This window comes from Notolepis coatsorum (assembly GCF_963971535.1).
Source record: "Notolepis coatsorum genome assembly, chromosome: 3".
In the NCBI taxonomy this organism is placed as follows: domain Eukaryota; kingdom Metazoa; phylum Chordata; class Actinopteri; order Aulopiformes; family Paralepididae; genus Notolepis; species Notolepis coatsorum.
This window is the reverse complement of record NC_140167.1, coordinates 60194592-60216053: the sequence shown is the minus strand read 5'-3', so window position 1 is coordinate 60216053 and position 21462 is coordinate 60194592. Positions and strand designations below refer to the sequence as shown.

Sequence of the window (21462 nt, the reverse complement as noted above, 5' to 3'; positions counted from 1 at the left end):
GATATCAATTTCCTCTCTGTATGTTCAGTAGCAAGCTATCCAGCTGCAAGCTAACCTCGCATAGCACAAAAGTATGGAAGTGGATATGGATCAGCTAGCCTAACTGTTGGGTAAAAAAAACACCTCAAAACAGAGTTTTAAGCTAGGTTAGTATCCGCTCAGATTCATTTGTGGTAAGCTAGGCTAGTGCACAGCTGGATAGCTTTCTACTGAACAGAGGGAAAATTGGTATCCATCTTCTTGTCTGACTGGAGAAGACGGTAAGAGTCTTCCCATAATGTTGGCACGTTCCTTTAAAAACAGGTTTAATGTATCTGAAACCTCAACGAGCCCACAACTAACCACATGTCTCCTTTTGTGTCATGTTAGCCAAATTCTACAACATCAGGATGGACGGCGAGCGTCCTGCTGTTGCTGCCCTTCCACCCTCCCCCTCTCCTCCGAGAAACTCCGCCAACGACTTCTTCAACTGCCCAAGGACAGTCTGACGTCTCGTCAAGACGAACAGAACACTGAACATTCACACGCACACACAATCATCTTCTTTTAGGAAGTTTCAAACTTTATTAACATTATTCACGAAATGAAACGCTTAAGCATGGGCTCTGCTTAAAAATACTTTAAAAGTAAAAATAAAAATTGTGCTTAAAAGGGATTGTTCATATTTTTGGACATTAAGTTGTATGAAATACTTGCGGTGGATGCAAAGCTATTAGCTTACTTACCGAGAACCGTGGTCGGAGTTCTGGCTGGTTTCTGAGCAAACTGGTAAGTAAGCCAACAGCTCTGCTCCGACTACACTACTGGCATGTATTTCATACAACGTAATGTCCAGAAATCCGAACTATCCCTTTAAGAACAAGTCAACACAATACGCTTCAGTCGGAACAAGAGGACACAATCAAATCATAAAATACACTATATTGTTTTTCTAAGAGTCCGGAATGATGTCAGGGGCTTGGGGCTCATAGCAGTGATGTCAGATCAGGGCTTCATCTGGCGAACCGTCTGCCGTGAAAACCTCGGGAGGGGAATGCCTGTCCTGCCAAATTGAACACAAACATTCGTTAAACCAGTGGTTCTCAATATTTTTCACATTAAGGACCCCCGAAATAGATGTGCATTAGGCCATGGACCCCCCATTTGAGAAGACGGTCTTACATCTTATATTTGTTAAGATAAGATATTCCTTTATTGATGATCCCCTTGGGGGGAACTCGGGCGTCATAGCAGCATGGGGAGGGGAGGTACAGGTATGGTAATAGACCACTACACTTCCGCGTTACATTGAAATCGGGGAGGAGATTGCGGGGCGGGCAAATTAATGAATGTGGATGAGAGCCTTGACATTAAGTGATTGCAGATACGGCTGTGGTAGAGACATGATCGAATAGACTTGTATGCGCCTGAATCTCCTGAACACGGCACGAGACATTCCTAATCGATCAGAACTAAATTGGCAGCGAAAAATACCGTTTTTAAGCATCGATTCCCCATGCACATGCGCAGATTGGCCACGGAGTGTGACGCAACGCACATCCACCCTGGAATGTTCCATTAGAGGGGGTGTTGTGGTGTGAGAATGTGAGCGGCAATCGGAGCATCAACTACTAACAACAGAACAACAATGAATGAATGTTGGCCGAACAATTAACAACACAGCAACTTTTAGGCATGGCTGCTTGTTGTTCTGTTGTTAGTAGTTGATGATCCGATTGCCGCTCACAACACAGTGCAGAGGGGGAGTAAGTTAACCCTACTGTATGATCATACTAGTCATTCTTATACATCGTGAAAACTTCTAGTGAATAAAATAGTGAAATTAAACTATTCACCATTTAGCTGGAACCCCCTGAAGGACCCCAGACCCTACTTTGAGAACCACTGCGTTAGACAACATTGACAATGTATACATTTCTGTACAGCGCCTGTATACATGTTGCAATGCAAGGGGATGTGAATGTAACAATAAAGATTTATATAAGATGAATTTTCAGACAGTTTTGTCTTGTATGCTTTTTCTTGTTTTTTTTAATAATATTAAAATTGGTTTGAAAAGTACCGATATGCATCAAGTGTCATGTGTGAGTGAGAGAGTATGTTTGTGAGAGAGAGAGAGAAAGAAAGTGAACTTCTAGATATCTGACCTCTCTTCATGCGTCCACCGCGGTTCTCAGACCAGCGGTGTAGCTGTCTGCTAGGAGCCGGTCTGGAGGGTTTGGGGTGAGCACTGCTGGTATCTAGAAGAAACACATATATATTCACTTTTTTATATTAAAAAGTATCAAATTATAAATTCTATATATATATATATATATATATATATAATACATTTTAGATTGATGTTTTTAGGCCAATTGTGGACCCTGCCTTTATTACATTTTAGTGTTGAGGAATGGAGCTCGACACTTATGTCTGATGAAGGTCATAGTGACCCTAATGTCACCGTTTTAACTCAAAGAGTTTGTTTTTAAATGGATCACACTTCATCCCTCCAGGGTTCCCAGACATTGCAAAATGAAATTCAAGGACTTTTCCAAGCACTATATTTCATTTTAAAAAGGGCATTTAACTCATTCAGTGCCAGCTATTAGACGGGGCCCGTCGTAGCAATGCCACGCTTTAAAAGATAGGAGTGTGTCACCTTGTTTGTAGAGCTATAACTGTATTCTATATTATAGCTATGGATACAATACTATGGCCCATTTTACATCAACTATCTATCGTTCAGTATGTGAAAAAGAATAGATTTTTTCATCTATACGTTCCCGTGTTATACCGTGGTGAATATAAGTATGGTTTTAGAGTGGTCTGGGGTAATTCCCGAAAGGCTGCGTTATAGCCTCATACGTGAATCCTACTATAAGCGTTGCCGTTTCTTGCCTGGACACGCTACTATTCCCAAATCAAATCAATATAATAGGTATTATGTTCCATCATGAATGCATGAAAGGGGGGGGGGGGGTCGTTTCTGATAATTTGATTGTCAGTAACGGCATTCGTATTGAACACTAAACACGATCAGCCCGATCGGTATAAAAGCATTGCACGATCAAGCTAAAATTGACGTCAGATAGTCCTTATCTGTGATCGGGAGTATTCCAAAAATAATATTCCAATTGTTTGATCGCCATCTGGTACATGCAATGTCCATTTGGTCCACGGCATAACCCACCACAACCAGGGGAGGAAACTAACTTTTTGGCTTACCAACCAACTGGCGAGTAGATGATTTTTTTTTACCAGCCAAACAGATTTTTTACCAGCCAAAAATAAATCTTTTGTGGAAGATCAACAACTCTAACAAAGACTCTTTTTTTATCACAAACAGTACTGTATTTGCAAATCTGGTATGTCATAAATGTATAGTGTAGCAGTACTGTCTATCTGTATGTCGTGCATGTCATATATGTTATGATGAATTGAAAATGGGGGACCCTGATGTAAAGAAGATGAAAGTCTTTCTCTGGTCTGCATCCCCTTAACAATTGTGTGTATTGAGCTGTACTGTACCCATTCTGCAATCTGTTAATAAAGTTTTCAATCAATCAATCAAACCACAGACGGAACTATGTGTTGGGGAAGGGTTCCGCACGGACCATGTTGTTTGTTACTTTCCTGTCAGTACACTAGCACAACGTCAACAGAGTTCAGTTTAACATTAATAAATGTTTAGCATCGTCTTTCGACATCCCGCCTCAGACTCCTATCCTTCTCATGATTATGAATATGTAACGGAACGTAGGCCAATCTCGCTAACGTTACTCGACCGAAATCTTTAGCAACATGATTCACTGGTACTACTAGCTAACGTTAACTAGCTCCCATCAAACGAACGGGTTGGTATGGCCATTGTGTTATTTATATTTGACATTAGCTATTTATGGGTGGAATATTCTGATTCTAGCTCACTAGATCAGTCACATTAAACTTGCTTTGTCTATAGCTTGCTAGATATGTAGCTAACATTAGCTAGGCTAACGAAGCTGTAGCTAACGTTACGGTCCAGTGTCCATGCAAACCACTCGTCGAAGGGCTAACGTTAGCTCACGTTAATTACCCCCCGTATTATTTTCAGATAACTAACAGCACACCACGTCATGTATGATCCATTACAGCTAACTAGCTAGCCATGTTAACTCCCAGCTATTTCAGTTGACATTTCTGACAGGCATTTTCTGAAGTTCATGGTTTTTTTGTTTTGTTTTCTTTACTTAGTCGCCAGTGTGGCCTTCATGAATCACTCGCCAAACATAAAAAAGACTCGCATTTGGCGAGTAAAATGGCCTAATTTCCTCCCCTGGCCACAACATATGGATTGGGGATATTTGACAATGGAACCGGGAGAACTGCTCGACTGGCCTGACCCAGAAAACTGCGCCCGGTGACATTTGACCGTTGCACAGGCCAAGACATAAGGTTTCAAAGGGTGCTCGATACCGCCGTCTAGCTGGATGCGGCCGGTTTTGAACTTTGGCGATCTCAGACTAATTCCCTATGGTAACACCAAGGTTCCTGGATGAATAATGAATAAAATTATCGAATAAAAGACCAAAACCCGAGATATCTCGGGTCTGGCAGCAAAAACATGGAGTTATTCCGACTTATCTCGGGTTTGGCAATTAAAGAGTTAAAAGGATACAATTCACTTTTAGCCGTTTTTTTTTATATTGAAAACAAATTTGATCCAATATTTATGGCTTAAAACCAATTTCCGACAATTAGTTACAAAAAAATTATTTCTTGATTCAGAATCATTTGATCATGGATGAACAAAACTTTCAATGTGAATGGTTGATTTGAATTTCAAGGACATTTTAAGCACCTTAAATTTGCTGTTTTCAAGTAATTCCAGGCATAGACTTTTTTGGGTCAGAAATCAAGCACTTTAAGCACTTCAAGGTCCTTGTGCGAACCCTGTCCCTCAGATTCTACACATATACTACACAAATCATACGGAGAGTTGGCTGGGCTCAGAGAGGGTGACCTTGTTATATCAAAACAAATGATCTTTCAATAAATAGCATGACTAGATAGTGTAAACATGTACAGAAATAAACTTGTAGGACAGCTTGACCCAATACATACTTAATTCATCTTTTATATCGATTCTGTTTTATGTATAGAAAAGGCAACGTTGTGTACTTCTGACCATTTTATCTGACGGAAATATTCTGTAACACCATGGTAAGGTTGCAGGGTACCTGCAGAGCTGGAGGAAGGCTCCTGGCTGGTGCACGGGAGGCTGGCCTTGTCCTGACCAGCTTCCTCCATCTCCCCCTGGGAAACCACCGGCTCCACGGACACCTCTGCACCAGCCCTGGGAGGAAGGGGGACACACAAACAATGGGTTCAACTCCCACTGGGACCACCCATACTAAAAACATATGCAAAACCCATATTAGGAAGTCCGGTGAGACTCCCGGCTGAGCAGAGCGCGTCAGGCCAATGCAGTGCACCTGTGCCAGATGCGCACGGCACAGGTGAGCCCAATCAGAGCATAATGGAGTGCAATAGAAAAGCAAGACAGAGTGAAGGAATAATTGGAGTAGCTAAGGCGAAACCTGGGAGTGGAAGGAGGTGAGAGAGAAGTAAGTGAAGAGGAGAGATAGAGAGAAGAGAGGATTATCGTCTGTGTGACCCAATGCTGTTGATGACTGTTTTTGGAAGGATCAGCCCCTGCCCGTATGAGAACCGATCCCAGTGTACCGACCCCCGCTATCGGAGAACGACTTGGACTACGGCCTGGCTGGCGCTTACACTAACCTCTTCCTTCCCCCTAAACAGCAAGTCTGTTAAACTTGCTTCTACCTTGTGCCGTGTGTATTTAATTAATTCCAATCTGGTGACAGCTCAATACACCCGAGTCTGTCACTATATATATATATTAAGTGACTTACACACCACACAAGCACACTTATTACACTGCCGTTACTTGCACTGTAGAATAATTGCCGTTTTTAAATATATAAATGTATCCGCTGTTTTTTTTACCTAAAAAAAAACATATACCTTCTATTGTAGTTTGTATAGACCACACTAGGGATGGGCATTTTAAAGAAAAATCCAGATAGATTAATCGCATGCTATACTCTATTGATCGTGTATTACTCGAAAAGGAAAAAAAAAACTTTTAAAAATAAAATTAAAATATTAGAATTCTTTTTTTTACTTATTTTTGTTCATTCACATATATATGTTTAAGGAAACCAACAAACAGTTATAATCTTACACATACATGTGAAAAGATATGTATAAAAAAAAAAAAAAAAAAATATATATATATATATAATTTCGATACTTTTTTTGCAATTTTTCTTATAGCTACAAGTAATCGATTACTCACGCCCATCCCTAGACCACACACATCGACAGTGTAATAAAGATGGCACGGCAGCGCCTCTACTTCCTTAGGCGCCTAAGGAAGTTCAAAATGAGGCAGAAGATCCTTAACACTTTGATCGCCATGGTTAAATTCATAATTTACCATCCCTAGCCAGCTCAATTTGTCTATGGAGAAGTTCCCCTTCTTTGCAGGGCTATAACTTTTTAAATTGTATTGCTAAATTGACATTATTATGGCCCATTCAATGTCCTATATCTATTGTTCAGGGTGTAGCAACGTTATACTTTTTCATTCACATATTCATACTAAAATACGGTCTAAAGTATAAGTATGTTTTTATCGTTTTCTGCAGCTTTCTCCAGAACTTGATTTATAGCCCTAAATGCATTATATTGATGATCAAATACAATTTGATAGCGATCGGTGCCAGATAAAAAATTTCAACTGCACGTAGTTCTAGAAGTTACTACGTATGATCTGATGTTGACTGGATGGGCGGGGGGTCGTTTATAATTCCGTGGGCAACGTTATATCATTCATCTAGTGTGGGTGATATGATCATTAGAGCAGTTAGTATAGAGGACATTGGAAAATAACGCTGAAACTCACCGTAGCTTCCTCGCGCCGTTGGCAGATGAGCGTGGAACAGAATTTTTTCTATTATGGGATGGAGAAATACCCGATCCATTTCCAGGTTGTATAATAGTATATACGTCCAAATCATGTTGTTTATCGAGTTATTGGCAACGGATCGCTATGTATTGTGTCGAGCTCGAGTCCCGGGACCTATAGCGAGTGATCGGACCGAATTGAAATGAGCACCAGCTTCTACATCCTGTTTCTCCCCTGGGCGATCCCCCGATCGGCCACCAGATGGCGCTCTTGAACCGTTAGAGAGTTGAGTGGAGCTCGGCAGTATATCTCAGGTCCCCGGGGGAGAAATATGATTTCGATCACAGATTTTTGAAATATTGATATCAAAGACGTGTTACGGCGTCTTCGGCAGAATGAGCATGGCGGGGAAAGACGAGTTTCGGCGTCTCCGGCGATTAAAGTGTTAAGAACTGGTTACTAGAAAAAATTACACTCTTCCGCATATAAATTTATTTGGAATAACAAACCACCACGTATAAAAAGATCCACCGCACAGAGAAACAAAGCCGACGGAGGGATGGCAATCCCAAATTTTTTCCACTATTTTAAGGCGTACACTTTAAGACCACTGACAACCTGGTTTGAACCCCAAGCATCAGTATCCTGGAGAAATTTAGAAGTAAATATAGTAGCACCACAGAGACTGCAGGACATAGTATACACCAAAATATCAATTAAGCAATGCGAACTGAAATTTGGCCCCATAATTACACATGCAATCCGGATATGGCGTGAAACACAAAAAAAATATTCTAATCCACATAAATGGCATAATCATACTCCCTTATTCAATAACAATGCACTCCTGATTAGAAAACGACCTATAAGATTCCCTAGATGGGAAAAGCAAGGCATACATACATTAGGAGATGTTTTCAACAAACAGGGTATTTGTAGCTATGATGAAATAGAAAAAAAAATGTAATCTCACCGGTTCCACATATCTTTTTTACGCACAATTATTGTTATGTTTGAAGACTCACGGTGTTCCATTAAGGATACCAATTGCACACCACAGATACCACAAATTTTTCTATGAAAGAGAGACATCGAGAGGTTTTGTATCAGATTTTTATCATCAATTACTAACGGCTTCGTATGAAACCCTCCACCTAGACTCTGTTTGGAGGAAGGATATACCAAACCTAGAAAAAGATTTTGATTGGCAAGAAGCCTGGGCAAATGTTCGACTTGCATCAAGGAACCCGGACCATCAACAAATCAATCTTAACTATATTCATAGGACATACTTGACTCCTATAAGACTGAACAGAATGAGTCTTAAACAAGACTCCAAATGCTCCTTATGTACAAATGGGGACGAGGGGACATTTATGCACATGTATTGGGACTGCCCACCAGTTAAGATATTCTGGGAAGAAGTGACCCAGCAATTATCAAATCTCTTAATTCTGAATATACCTGTACACCCCTCTATATTACTGCTGAATGATGTTTTTGAATATGCAGTACCTATACAGCAAAAGAGATTGGTTTTATCTGGTATTACAGTGGCTAAAAAACTGATAGCATCACGATGGTTTCAACCGCAAAAAATTTGCCGAAAGGTCTGGATTCTTACATATCTCGATGTGATTTATCTAGAAATATCTACAGCAAGAATTTTGGGTCTCAATGAATTCAAATTGACAATGTGGTTAGAAGTGGTGGAGAGAATAAAAGCTAGCATTTAATGGTAGTGTCTGGTTAGGAGCAAAGGATAATGGATGGATTATCCATTGGGGGGTCCAGGGCGGGGGGTGCGAGCAAGAGCATATGTGTGTAGGGGAATAGATAGCAGGTATTAGGGGTATATCTTGTATAAGACATTTATCCAAACGGTGAGTTAACTGATGTACACTGTTTTACAATGCTTGTATATCTAATCGTGTGTTGTCATGTTTGTTTATGTGTTTGTTTAAAAAATAAAAAAATAAATACAAAAAAAAGAGAACTTCTACTCATACACAATAGAGAGCATCCTGACTGGTAACGTAACATCACCTCCTGGTTTGGGAATAGCACTGCACACGACCACAGACTACAGAGAGTGGCCCTATCAGCCGAACGCACAATTGTAGGTGGGCTTAGTTCCCACTCTCCAGGACATCTAATAATAATAATTCATTTTATTTATATAGCGCTTCTCAATGACCCGAAGTCGCTGACAATAGTTATAGGAACAAAGTAAAAACAAAGACACAAAAAAGGAACATGAGACCATGGGGGAAACAGGGGAAAGCGGCATGAGATAACACAAAAAGACAGAGCGACAAGAACAGACATCAATCGGGTTGGAGGGGGGGGTTATGGGTGGGGGGTTGAAGGCTAGGGAGAACAGGTAGGTTTTGAAGTGAGATTTGAAGGTGGAGAGTGTAGGAGAGTCTCTGATGGACTGAGGGAGGGAGTTCCAGAGTTGGGGTGCAGTGCGAGAGTAGGCCCGATCACCAACGTTTTTGAGTTTGGATGCCGGGACAGTGAGGGAGGCAGTGGAGGAGGACCGGATGGAATGGGTGGGGCGGTAGGGAAGAAGGAGATCAGTCAAGTAGGGGGGGGCCAGGCTATGGAGGGCTTTGAAGGTGAGGAGTAGTGTTTTGAAGTTTATGCGTTGTTTGATCGGGAGCCAGTGGAGGACAAGAGTGATGTGTTCACGGGACCGGGTGTTAGTGAGGAGGCGGGCGGCTGAGTTCTGGACCATCTGCAGTTTATGGAGGGAGCGGTAGGTGATGCCAGTGAGGGGGGAGTTGCAATAGTCCAGGCGGGAGGAGATGAAGGCGTGTATGAGGGATTCAGCGGCGGGGGGGGGGGGGGGGGGGGGAGGCAGTGACGAATTTTTGCAATGTTGTGGAGGTGGAAGTAAGAGGTTTTGACAATGTAGCGGACGTGGGGGTCGAATGACACCAAGGTTTCGGACTAGGGGGAAGGGGAAGGTGAGTGTGATGGGACCGGATCTGCTGAGGGTGGTTTTTGTGCTGATAGTGAAGAGTTCCGTTTGGTCGCTGTTTAATTTGAGAAAGTAGTGAGTCATCCAGGTTTGGAGTTCAGTAATGCAGGATTCAATGTGACTGAGGGGTGGGCTGTGGGGGGATTGTGTACTGATGTAGATTTGGGTGTCATCAGCATAGCAGTGGAAGTTGAGGTGGTATTTACGGATGATGTGACCAAGGGGGAGAATGTAGCAGATGAAGGGCAGGGGGCCGAGGACTGAGCCTTGGGGGACCCCCTGTGTGACTGGGGAGGGGGAAGAGGTGTGGCCGGAGAGGGAGATGAATTGGTGTCCGTCTGTGAGGTAGGAGGAAAACCAGTCAAGTGCTGTGCCCTCAACACCCAGTTGGTGCAGCCTTTGGAAGAGGATGAGGTGACACACTGTGTCAAAGGCTGCACTAAGATCCAGTAGGATCAGGATGTTGAGGGCACCGGAATCAGCGGAGATGAGGAGGTTGTTGATGACTTTAACCAGTGCAGTTTTGGTGCTGTGAGCAGGACGGAAGCCAGACTGAAGGGGTTCGTAGAGGGTGTTGGACTGGAGATGGGAGTGGAGTTGGGAGGCAGCAATACGCTCAAGTGTTCTATACCAAGTGTTGCAGGGCCACGGCTAAGAGAATAACTAAAGACTCTAGTCACCCAAACAACTGCCTCTTTGCACTGCTGCGGTCAGGCAAGCTCTACCGGAGTCTCAGAGACTCAGAAGGAGCTTCTATCATCAGGCCATCAGGATGAGGATGCTCAATGACTATGTAACATCATCAACCTACCGTAATTCCTCTAATAGTAACCGGTATTCAAATACAAGCCGGGTCTCTATTAATGGCCGGGTGCGCTCTTGAGCTAAGCAATTATAAGCCGACCTCCTAATACAAGCCGGGTTACTAATATACTGAGCTGCATACTGAGCTAGTTACTTGATTTCACTTTGAAAACGTTGAAATGACCAGCGACCACCTGTAATTGCACTGTTTACTATTTCATACAGTACTTGGTTTCAATAAATGAACCCAGTACATTTTACTGGGTTCAAACTGACACAAAATGTTGATTTATTCATTATGATCTGTTTGAAAATTAGAAATATAGGCCTCTCTCTTATACATGCCTCCTCCTAATACAAGCCTGGTACCCGCTACAGTTGAAACAAATACAAGCCGGGGTTACTATTAGAGGAATTACGGTATCCATCTACACTCATTGCACACACATCCACACACTCACTAAACAAACACTCACCTTAACACTCACTTTAGACACTTTAACACTACATTATATTTATCTATTATTAACACATTGAGTGCCACGGACGCTTTTTGTCGTTAGTTCATGCCGACCTTTGAGTGCCCCCGACGCTATATAGCGTTTGTTTGTCGTTTTTTTTTTTTTTGCGATTTGAATTCATATTTCATCAATCGAGCCTCGGGTTAGTGCTGCAGAGTCTCTCTGAGCTCAATTGGGAAGATACCGCCCCCTATCGTCTCTTCCTGTGTAACTGCACCCCATTACTTTACACTGATGCAGGGGGAGTGGTCAGTTTGCTCATTTTACTTTTCCGTCAGGCCAACTGAAGGATCGATTGTGCTCACCGGCCCGGAAAACGCGTGGATCATGTATTTACAGGACTCAACACTGTAATCAATAAGCGTGATCGATATTTGGAATGGCGATCAGGAATTGGAATAATCTTTTTGGATAACATCTGATCTCAGGTAAGGAATTTATTTTACCAGTCTTAGGATAATCAGAGCTGTTTTCACAGAGATATAAGCGTTTGCCCTGTGCGTGCGGTGATCGCTGATCCTCCCCCCTGACCGACCTTTACATCACAGTCGAGAATGCAGCCGTGACCGCGTCCCCGACCGCCAAGAACCTTGGTGTCGTCCTCGACGACCAGTTGAACTTCTCTGCTCACATCGCAGCGACAACCAGAACCTGCAGATTCCTCCTGAAAAACGTCAGAAGGATCCGCCCCTTCCTGACAAAAGAAGCCACCCAACTCCTCGTCCAATCAACAGTCATCTCCCGCCTCGACTACTGCAACGCACTGCTCGCTGGCCTCCCGGCCACCTAGCCTCTTCAACTCATTCAAAACGCAGCGGCCCGCCTGATCTCAAACATACCGAAGTCGGCCCATGTCACCCCACTTCTTAGGGACCTGCACTGGCTCCCCATTGCTGCACGTATCCGCTTCAAGGCCCTCGACCTAGCATACCGCGCGGCAAAGGGAACCGCTCCCGCCTACCTCCGGTCAATGGTCTCTAACTACACACCCTCAAGACCCCTACGCTCTGCATCTTCTGGCCACCTCAGACCTACTCCTATCCAAGCTCCGGGAGGGTCATCAAAGAGAAGCCGCCTATTCTCAGTCCTTGCCCCACAATGGTGGAATGAACTACCCACCCCAGTTAGGACAGCCGAATCCCGTCCAATCTTTCGCCGTCGACTAAAGACGCACTTCTTCAACCATTATCTGAAATAATGAAGAAAAAATAATAAATAAAAAAACTAACCCTAACTAACCTTACTGTCATGCACTTGTTCCTAATAAACTAACCTACACTGTAACACTTTGATCTTGTTACTCAGCTGATAGAGTTGTACCCTTCCTGATGACTTGTCGTACAGAACTTGTAAGTCGCTTTAGATAAAAGAGTCAGCTAAATGACTAAATGTGATGAGGAAATGAGAGAATCGATTTTTTCAGCCCGCCTCTATAGCGTGCATAAGTACACATATACTATCGATAATCTAGCGTTTATTTGAAAACGAAAAATTACACAGTTTGTGTGTATGCTAGAATATTCCAGTAAATGCCTTTTATCACGGAATCTATATTTTCCTGAAAAACGAGGGCTTTTCAAAATGCTATAAAACGAAAATGAACCGATTAAAAAACAATCCGTTTCGACAATGTTGACTGCAAACAAGTCATTGATAAGAGACAGGCAGATTAGACACATAGCCATAATGTAAGACAGAGATTATGCGTTCACAACGCTATCATTGAAGTGGGTGGTGGCATTTAACCATGTTTCCAATGTTAATGGCTGGCACTCAAACTGTTAAGAGATTTGCACTACAGTCATTCCTCATTTGCATTTGCACCTTGCCTTAAAAGTTTTGTACCTCATTAAGTCTGCATTTGTACCTCATTGTCTTTCACTGTACTTAGGTTGTACTTTAGTTTGTATATTGTATAGTGTTATTCCTCCTTTACTTTTTTTTTTACTGTATGAAGCACATTCTCAGGGGCTCATATAGAACAAAGCATTTCACTGTGTACATGTACGGTTATATATGACAAAAAAAAACCTAACTTGAAACTCGATATGAATCTTCTTGTCTGGGAAGAAAATGTTGTGAGTGTTCCTTTAAAAACATCAGAGATTTGGGAGGGGCAGAGTGTGCAGCAGGGTGAAACTGCTCTTTAAGAAACCCTGCACAAGAGGAGAAGTCCCAAGCCTCCCAGGGAAGGACACTGAAAGTAGTATGGAGCAGGAGGAGTCTGACCTGTCTCCCTCCGTCTCCAGGAACACATCGTCTCTCTCCTCTCCCGAGCCTTCTAGGACCAGCAGGGTCGGCGTGGACGTGCTGACCGTGGGGACGGCGTGCTCCGTGCTGTCAGACGGGACCATCTCGGAGAAGATGGTAACTGGAGGAGAGGGAGACCCAGGGATATTTTAAAGGCTTTTCACACAAAGGATGAATATAGAGAGAGTGTGAGTGAAAGCGAGAAATGGAGTGAGAGAAAGAGGGTGAAAGATACAGAGAAAGAGGGCGAGAGAGAGATGGTGCCGTGTACCTGGTGCCGATACTTGTAGTGGGGTGGTGGGAACGCTACGTCCCCCTGACTCTTCATGAGCTGCCAGGTACAGAGCACTCTCGTACATCCCAAGACCTATGAGAGAGAGAGAGAGAGAGAGACAGAGACAAACGGAGACAAACGGAGACAAAACAAACGTTGTAACAATTTGTATGGAATAGGGAAGAGAATAGTAGTAAAAAGAAAAAATGCTTCAGTTTATGTTGGTAATGTTTGTAAACATTAGAGTTAAAATAGAACTACAGTATATTCTGATTAATGATGGGTTTAAAAAGTTCCAAAAAGCATATTTTAGAATAGATAGAATAGAAGTACTTTTCCATCCACAAGTCAAACTATTCAAGTATGTCTGTGAATATACATCACATTTAAATAGACGTGTGTATATATATATATGTTAAAACCGGCCCGTATTCGAGCCGACGTGCCCGTGGGCGGAACGCACAAAGGCACGGTACTTTGCGAACGTCTAGCGGCTCAGGGCTACATTTTTCGCTAAACATATAAATTGCCGTTCGAAAGGTCTATTTGTTGCCGTTCGAACACCACCTCACTCGACCAAATCTGTGCCTCGGTTCTCGAGTTACACGACTATGTCAGGCGAGCGTCTTTTTACGCAGCGCTCCAGCCGCTGATGGCGAAAATGATTAGTCAGCGTTGTATGAATAAATTAATGAATGTACCTTTCCAATGATACCCCACATGGGGGCAGGGCTCAGAGTGCGACAAAAATGGGCAAATATCTGTGGAGTGCGACTTAATATTTCCCCTTGTCGCACTGGTGCACCTCACATTCCAGCAGGTCTGTCTGTCTGTGTGTAACATTGTTACACAACGAGTGGTATTTACAGACCGAACGTCCATCTCCGCCGTTGGTGTCACAGCGCATGCGCACCAGGCAGCCTAATAGCGGCACCAGTTGCTGTTTGCTTTCCGTAGCTCAGGTTCTGGATTAGCCCCTTTCGTGACTTTCTGTTTGCGCATGCGCTGTGACACCAACGGCGGAGATGGACGTTCGGTCTGTAAATACCACTCGTCGAGTAACAATGTTTTAAACTGTTTATTAGCAACTCCGAGCTTCCAGACCCCACCGTAAAGCTGTGTTAAACCCATATTGTACGCTGGGTATCTTTGAAATTCATATCCGATATATTTTTGACACAACGTGATCCACACATTCACGCTTGGTTGATATTTTCTGAAGTGGTGGCGGCAGATAAACAAGTGACTGCGGTCACAAAAGCCCCAGGCTTGCAAATCGAAAGTCACGAAAGGGGCTAGCTACAACGATGATCAGTCATTTTCGCCATCAGCGGATGATTGGCCTTTCTGGAGCGTCTGGAGTCCGGTGTAGTCATCTGAAGCGCGGCACGTAAAAAGACGCTCGCCTGACATATCGTCATGTAACTTGAGAATCGAGGCACGGATTTGGTCGAGTGAGGGGCCGTTCGAACAGCAACAAATAGATCTTTCGAACGGTATATTATATTTTCGGCGAAAAATGCAGCCCAGAGCTGCTAGACACTCGCAAGGTGCTGCGACGTATACGTCCTCCCACCTCTTAAGAGGTTAAAAACAAAAGACTCTGGATTGGGGCTTTAAACACCTGTGCACGTGACAGACGCCAGGTAAATGGGGCAAGATGATGGGACAGTGACTAAAGCTCCAACAAGAGCAGTGCACACAGGTAGAGGAACAGAGAGCAGTGCTACTGCTACAGTGATGGGTGTACCTCCTGGCGAGGCCAGCTGTCCCAGGTCGGAGTGAGAGGAGGAGCTGGTCTGGGGCATGTCGTCAGGAGCACCAAACCTGAACCGAGGAACACCCGCCACCTGGGGGGAACTGGGGACGCGCAAACAAAGACGGGTTAACAATTACCAGTACATAGAATGCCTTCTAGACACTATTCACGGTGATCTTCTAGCCACTATTATGGCTTACTGTATGGTCTGGTCGAAGCCATCGGAGCGGTGTGGCACCACCAGCGTTGGCGTGCTGGGAACAATCCTGTCATCGTCATCAAAGAAATGATGCTGCAGAAAGAGACAGAATGTTACAAGTAGAACCAGAGAAAGAGACATGAACACCAGGAAGAGGATCAGTTTCTACACACAAATAAACCAGAGAAAGAGACATGAACACCAGGGACAGGCTACATTGATCAGTTGTGTCTGTCCGTCTAAGTCCGTTTCTAATCAGTTTGTTGGTCAAGGCTGATGATGCGTCGTGTCTCTGCCAGATTTGTGTCTTTAAATTTTTTTTTTTTTTTACCCCCCCGACAGGAAAGTTGGGAGAGGATGAGATCTCGGGAGGTGACGGATACGTCACCATCCGTCAAAGCTGTTGTTTCTGAAAACGCACGAGTATGTTAGGTCCTACTTTAACAAGGACACACAGTGTCATAGATGCGAAGCATTCTGGCAGAGATTGAACTGGTCTTAATGCAAAATGCCATTCCAGAGTGGATAAGTGTGAGTAAATGACTGAGTGAGTTAGTGACATTTCCGGTCATAGAGGTGCTTCACATCTAAAAACAAACCCAACGGACAGCAATAGCGTCTGTCTGCTTTATGTCTTGTTTGATGGATCGATGTAGCCGGGCCCTTACTCCATGTTGAATAATACAAAACACACACAGGTTACAGATGATGTGACTTACAGTACTGCTGGCCATTCCAGTAGTTAGCTGAGGGACTCTACCCACTGACTGGCGACGACTGGGAATACGCTGTAGCATAGGAGACACTACACTGGTTAGTAACATGCACACCAATACACACTAAGGCAGTCACTTATCCAACCTGGCAACAATGTTAACAGATGCAACTATAATGATATAGTTGAAAAAGTATACGAATTAATATTCAGGCGTCTCCCTCTCGCTGCATGTCTGCTTCGCTCAGTCTCTGCTTGACTGACCATTATGAGTAAAAGGATGTCAGCCATCTTATCGATTGTGACGTTCTTTAGCCAGAAATGAGTGCGTTCCATAGACTAAAATAAGCGTGTCAGTAATTGTGTAGTAGCGCTGGCTCTCCCTCCATATCTCTCTCTCTCTCTCTCATTCTGTCTCTGCCTCTCTCTTACGAATTACAACTACCCAAACCCATGACAATAGTTGTTTTGGGATTGCTCACTATTACGAAAAGGCATGGACACGGGGAAGTTATAATAGAGGATTCCGATAACATAAAAGTTTGAATTACTTGTGTATTGGGGTCAAAGAGAGTTCACTCTAACCTGAAAAGTGACAGCTTTTTATTTGTGTCATTCAGTTTAATTCAGTAGGGGATGAAAAACGTCAGGTAACTGATGTACAGTTTCATGTACCTAACTGACTGTTAATCAGTCACGTTACTCTTATTTTAGGTTAAGGTGGAGGGGGTTGAGGTCACGGTTATGGTTAATGTATGGGCTAGGTTTAATTCTTTTTATTATTTTTTACAAAGACAATCTAATATAAATATATAGAGTGAGTTCTCAGCAGAGACTGCCCATTATGACTATACACAAGATGCCTGGCTTTGAGGCAGTCCCATTCCTACTCACCTGGACCTGAGTGGGAGGTCCCAGTTCCTGGTTGGAGGTGGGGTGGATGTTCAGGCGGGAGGGCAGCTGGTGGTGGGGTCTCCGTGGCGACTGGGTCATGCGTGAACCGGAGCTTGTGATTGGTTGATCTGTGGAGAAGGCCTCCATTGCGCTGCCTTCGACTGAGGAGATGATAAGAGACACAGCGTCTCACTCTCTCTATAGCAGTATTTCCTAAACCATCGTGGGTCTGTTGCTAGTGGACCTCCTCACATAATATATATATATATATATATATATATATACACACACACACAACAAATTAACCCTTGCACTGAAGAACCATATATGTCAGTTTAGAATATTTCTTTGATATCCCATGTATTTGCAGATGGTAAATGGACTGGATTTATATAGTGCTTTTATCCAAAGCGCTTTACAATTTGTTCCTCACATTCACACACACCGACGGCGGAGGTAACCATGCACAGGGTTAAGTGTCTTGCTCGAGGACATTTCGACACGCTGCCGGGAGGAGGAGCAGAAATCTAACCGGGAACCTTCAGATTACCTGACGACCACTCTACCTCCTGAGTCACTGTCGCCCCCCAGTTGTGAGGTACGTAAATCCCTGTGTGTGACATAACCACAAGAAAGTACTCAAACTCAACTAGTCCTTAACACTTTGAGTGCCAACGACGAGATATCTCGTTTGTTCATGCCGACCGTTGAGTGCCAACCAACGAGAGATCTCGTTTTTTTATATTAGCGATTTGAATTCATATTTCATCAATATAGCCTCACGTTACCACTGCAAACTCTCTGAGCTCCATTGGGAAAATACCGCCCCCTATCGTCTCTCCCTGTGGTACTGCACCCCTTTGGATTAGACTGAATGAAAAGGAAAAAAATAAATCCTGCTTCCACATTTGACTTCTCAGGCAAGTCACCCGAGACGATCGGATTCATTGTGGAGCCTCAGAACAGCGTGGAATCAGTGTTTCGACCACCCAGCATTGGATCAATAAACGCGATCGATATTTGGAATGGCGATCAGGAATTGGAATTATCTTTTTGGAGAACATCTGGTCTGAGGTAAGGAATCAATTTGACCAGTCTTAGGATAATCAGAGCTTTTTTCACAGAGATATCAACGTGTGCCCTATGTGTGTGTGTGCGTGTGTGTTTTGATCAGGAAATGAGATAATCGATTTTTCAGCCCGCTTCTATAGCGTGCATAAGTACACATATACTATCGATAATCTAGCGTTTATTTGAAAACGATTCATAAATAGGCCGAAAAATGACTGTTTTTTGTGTATTCCAGAATATTCCAGTAAAGGGCGTTTATCACAGAATATTTATATTTTCCTGAAACTTTAAAAAAACGAGTTTTTCAAAATGATATAAAACGGAAATGAACAGATTAAAAAACAATCCGTTTCGACAATGTTGACTGCAAACAAGTCATTGATAAGCGACGGCCATATTATACACATAGCCATAATTTAAGATGTAGTTTATGCGTTCGCAAATATGAGAGCTCCATCATTGAAGTGGGCGCTGGCACGCAACGGGGTTCTGGGGCACCCGACCTCCGGCATGGAAAGTGTTAACTATGAATGAACGGGGCGGCTAGGTGGTGTAGTGGGCAAGGCGCTCGCCATTAACGCTGGAGATGCTGGGTTCGAATCCAGCTCTCGGCGTTGCTATCAGCTTGGCTGGTCGTTCATACTAACACAATTGGCAGTGTTAGGGGTGGGAAAGCTGATGGGTGGGTCCTGGGCGTTGTGGACAGCGACCCCTACAGTTTGGTCGGGGCGCCTGCACAGCGAGGGTAGGATCTGGAGGGAGGTAGTGTGACCTTCCACACATTATACAACAGCATGCAAATATCTCGATTCTGATTGGCTGAAAGTCAATTTACACGTATGTATCTGTCACAATTCCACGCTCTTGGTCCCAGGAACCGCCCACAACCGAATCACTATCACTCCGCGTGCAAGTTTAAAAAAAAAACAAGATGGCGGACAATAATCTTTACAAATGGATATGTTGATAGCGTCATAACGACTAAATAATAACCGATTCTGTCACGGCGAATGTCTTAGTCTCTTACACAATGTTGGATTGTGTAATCTATGGGTCATGAGTCATTGTGGAACAAAAGAAAAATCACGGATTGAAAAAAATATATAAATCTTCCTTGCCCTTGACTGCAGAGCTCAGTCTCTCACACTGTCTGACACACACACACACGTCTGCAACGGCGGAGGAGAGTCAGACTGAGAGACATAGAAGCAGCTGAGTGCTGCACTGTTTTAAGTGAGCATGGCCTATTTAATTGATTGATTGCTAATTTTATTACTGTACGCCTGGTTTCCAACTGGTTAAGTTTAGGCCCTCTAAAGTACGTTTAAAAAAATAAATAAAAAAATAGGGCGAAGAAAACTTTTTTTTCCCCCTATAGGGCAAAGAAAACTTTTTAATTTGTTTTACCTACTTTCTATAGAAGCATCTAAGAATGAAGTTCTATAGAAAGTAGGTCTGCATCCCCTTAACAATTGTGTGTATTGAGCCGTACTGTATTGTACCCATTCTGCATCTGGTAATAACATTTTCAATCAATCAATCATTCCAATAACAACCGCTAACTTCATAATTAAAAACTAAAGAAAAGTTGGATGTGTTAGTTGGTTGGATGTCTTAGTTGAAACACAGTTGGATGTGTTAGTTGGTTGGATGTCTTAGTTACAAGACAGTTGGATGTGTTAGTTGGTTGGATGTCTTAGTTGAAAGACAGTTGGATGTGTTAGTTGGTTGGATGTCTTAGTTGAAAGACAGTTGGATGTGTTAGTTGGTTGGATGTCTTAGTTGAAAGACAGTTGGATGTGTTAGTTGGTTGGATGCACTTCCGAGCTGCTTCCACATGGAGGACATTTCTCTTTTTTGTTGTTGTGGGAACTACTTTTTGTGGCGGATGTTTTTTTCAATAAATCTTCGATTAATGTGTGTTTACTGTATAGCAATAAGGTTGGATGAATGTGGCAGTTGTATAAAAGCATTACACCACTTGCAGTCGTGATTTGTGAAAAATAAACCATGCCTAGGGGGATCTAACGAACCTCGGCTGCGCCTCGGGCCTAACGACCACCCCTAGGCATGGTTTATTTTTCACAAACCACTCCTGCTTAATTACACTCTCCCGGTGAGAATCTGCGCTGCCAGGCTGGCTGCCGGCTGGCTGCACATGCGTCGGAGGAAAGCATGCGACAGTCTCCGGCCTCCCGGACCAACATTAGGGGGGAGTGCGCAACAACCAGGAAGGGGGTTGGGAATTGGCATAACGACTAAACAGTGGGATGGGAGAAAAATCGGAAAAAGGAGGGGGGAAAAAGATAATATAAAAAATTTAAAAAAAACTATGAATGAACACAACACTGATAATACAGTTTGAAAACGGATTTATATGGTTCTTCGTCTGAGGTACTCCATTAAGCGCTCCTTTTGTCCCATGTAAAAAAAACATTGTCTCTTCCTCGGTCCAGTCATGCAAGGGGGTGTGGTCAACTTAAAATAACTATACGACTTCACATGTTCAAAAGATACTGAACCAACCCAACATGTATTTTACGCAGCTTAATAAAACCACTACTCAAGCCTTTTATGTGTCTCAGATGGAACTGAAGTCGACCCAACACTTAAGAGATCTGACGGCGTCTCTCCCAGACAAACAACACATTACAGCTCTCTTCAAGTGGTCACTGAGCTAATTGGACGGCGGGACGGTACGCCACGTGTGTGAAGCCGGTTTGGGTACATGTGTGTGTCTGGTCTGCGCATGAAAAGGCTTCCTGGATTTACAGCTGTCTGTGTTTGTATGCATGTCCTGTCTTTTAGACTGGGAGGTGGGACAACTGTGTGTCTAGAGTTTAGGGTGTGTGTGTGTGTGACAGGGGTTTCCTGCATCTTACAGCTTGGTGTCTGGGTTTTTGGATGACTGTGTGTGTGTGTGTGTGTGTGTGAGTGACACGGTCTGTCCCGTCTTTGGGTCTGTTCCATGACTATTCAATAACAAATAGCACAATTTCCATCTATGTTCAATTTATACATTTTATTGTTC

At 43.3% G+C, this 21462-nt stretch overlaps 1 protein-coding gene across 2 annotated transcripts in view; it reads right to left on the bottom strand.

Moving 5' to 3' along the window:
• Positions 1 to 555: 555 nt before the first annotated feature.
• Positions 556 to 21462, bottom strand: part of tprb (translocated promoter region b, nuclear basket protein) — a gene marked incomplete at its 5' end in the record, with an annotated part of 107004 nt that continues 86097 nt past the window's right edge. For both annotated transcript variants that reach the window (XM_084310985.1, XM_084310986.1), the window contains 9 exons: positions 556 to 1042; positions 2148 to 2240; positions 5205 to 5320; positions 13499 to 13640; positions 13791 to 13886; positions 15544 to 15653; positions 15753 to 15844; positions 16471 to 16539; positions 17361 to 17521. In XM_084310985.1, coding sequence (XP_084167111.1) covers positions 993 to 1042; positions 2148 to 2240; positions 5205 to 5320; positions 13499 to 13640; positions 13791 to 13886; positions 15544 to 15653; positions 15753 to 15844; positions 16471 to 16539; positions 17361 to 17521 — 929 coding nt within the window. In that variant the 3' untranslated portion in view covers positions 556 to 992. The remainder of the gene's footprint in view (positions 1043 to 2147; positions 2241 to 5204; positions 5321 to 13498; positions 13641 to 13790; positions 13887 to 15543; positions 15654 to 15752; positions 15845 to 16470; positions 16540 to 17360; positions 17522 to 21462) is intronic.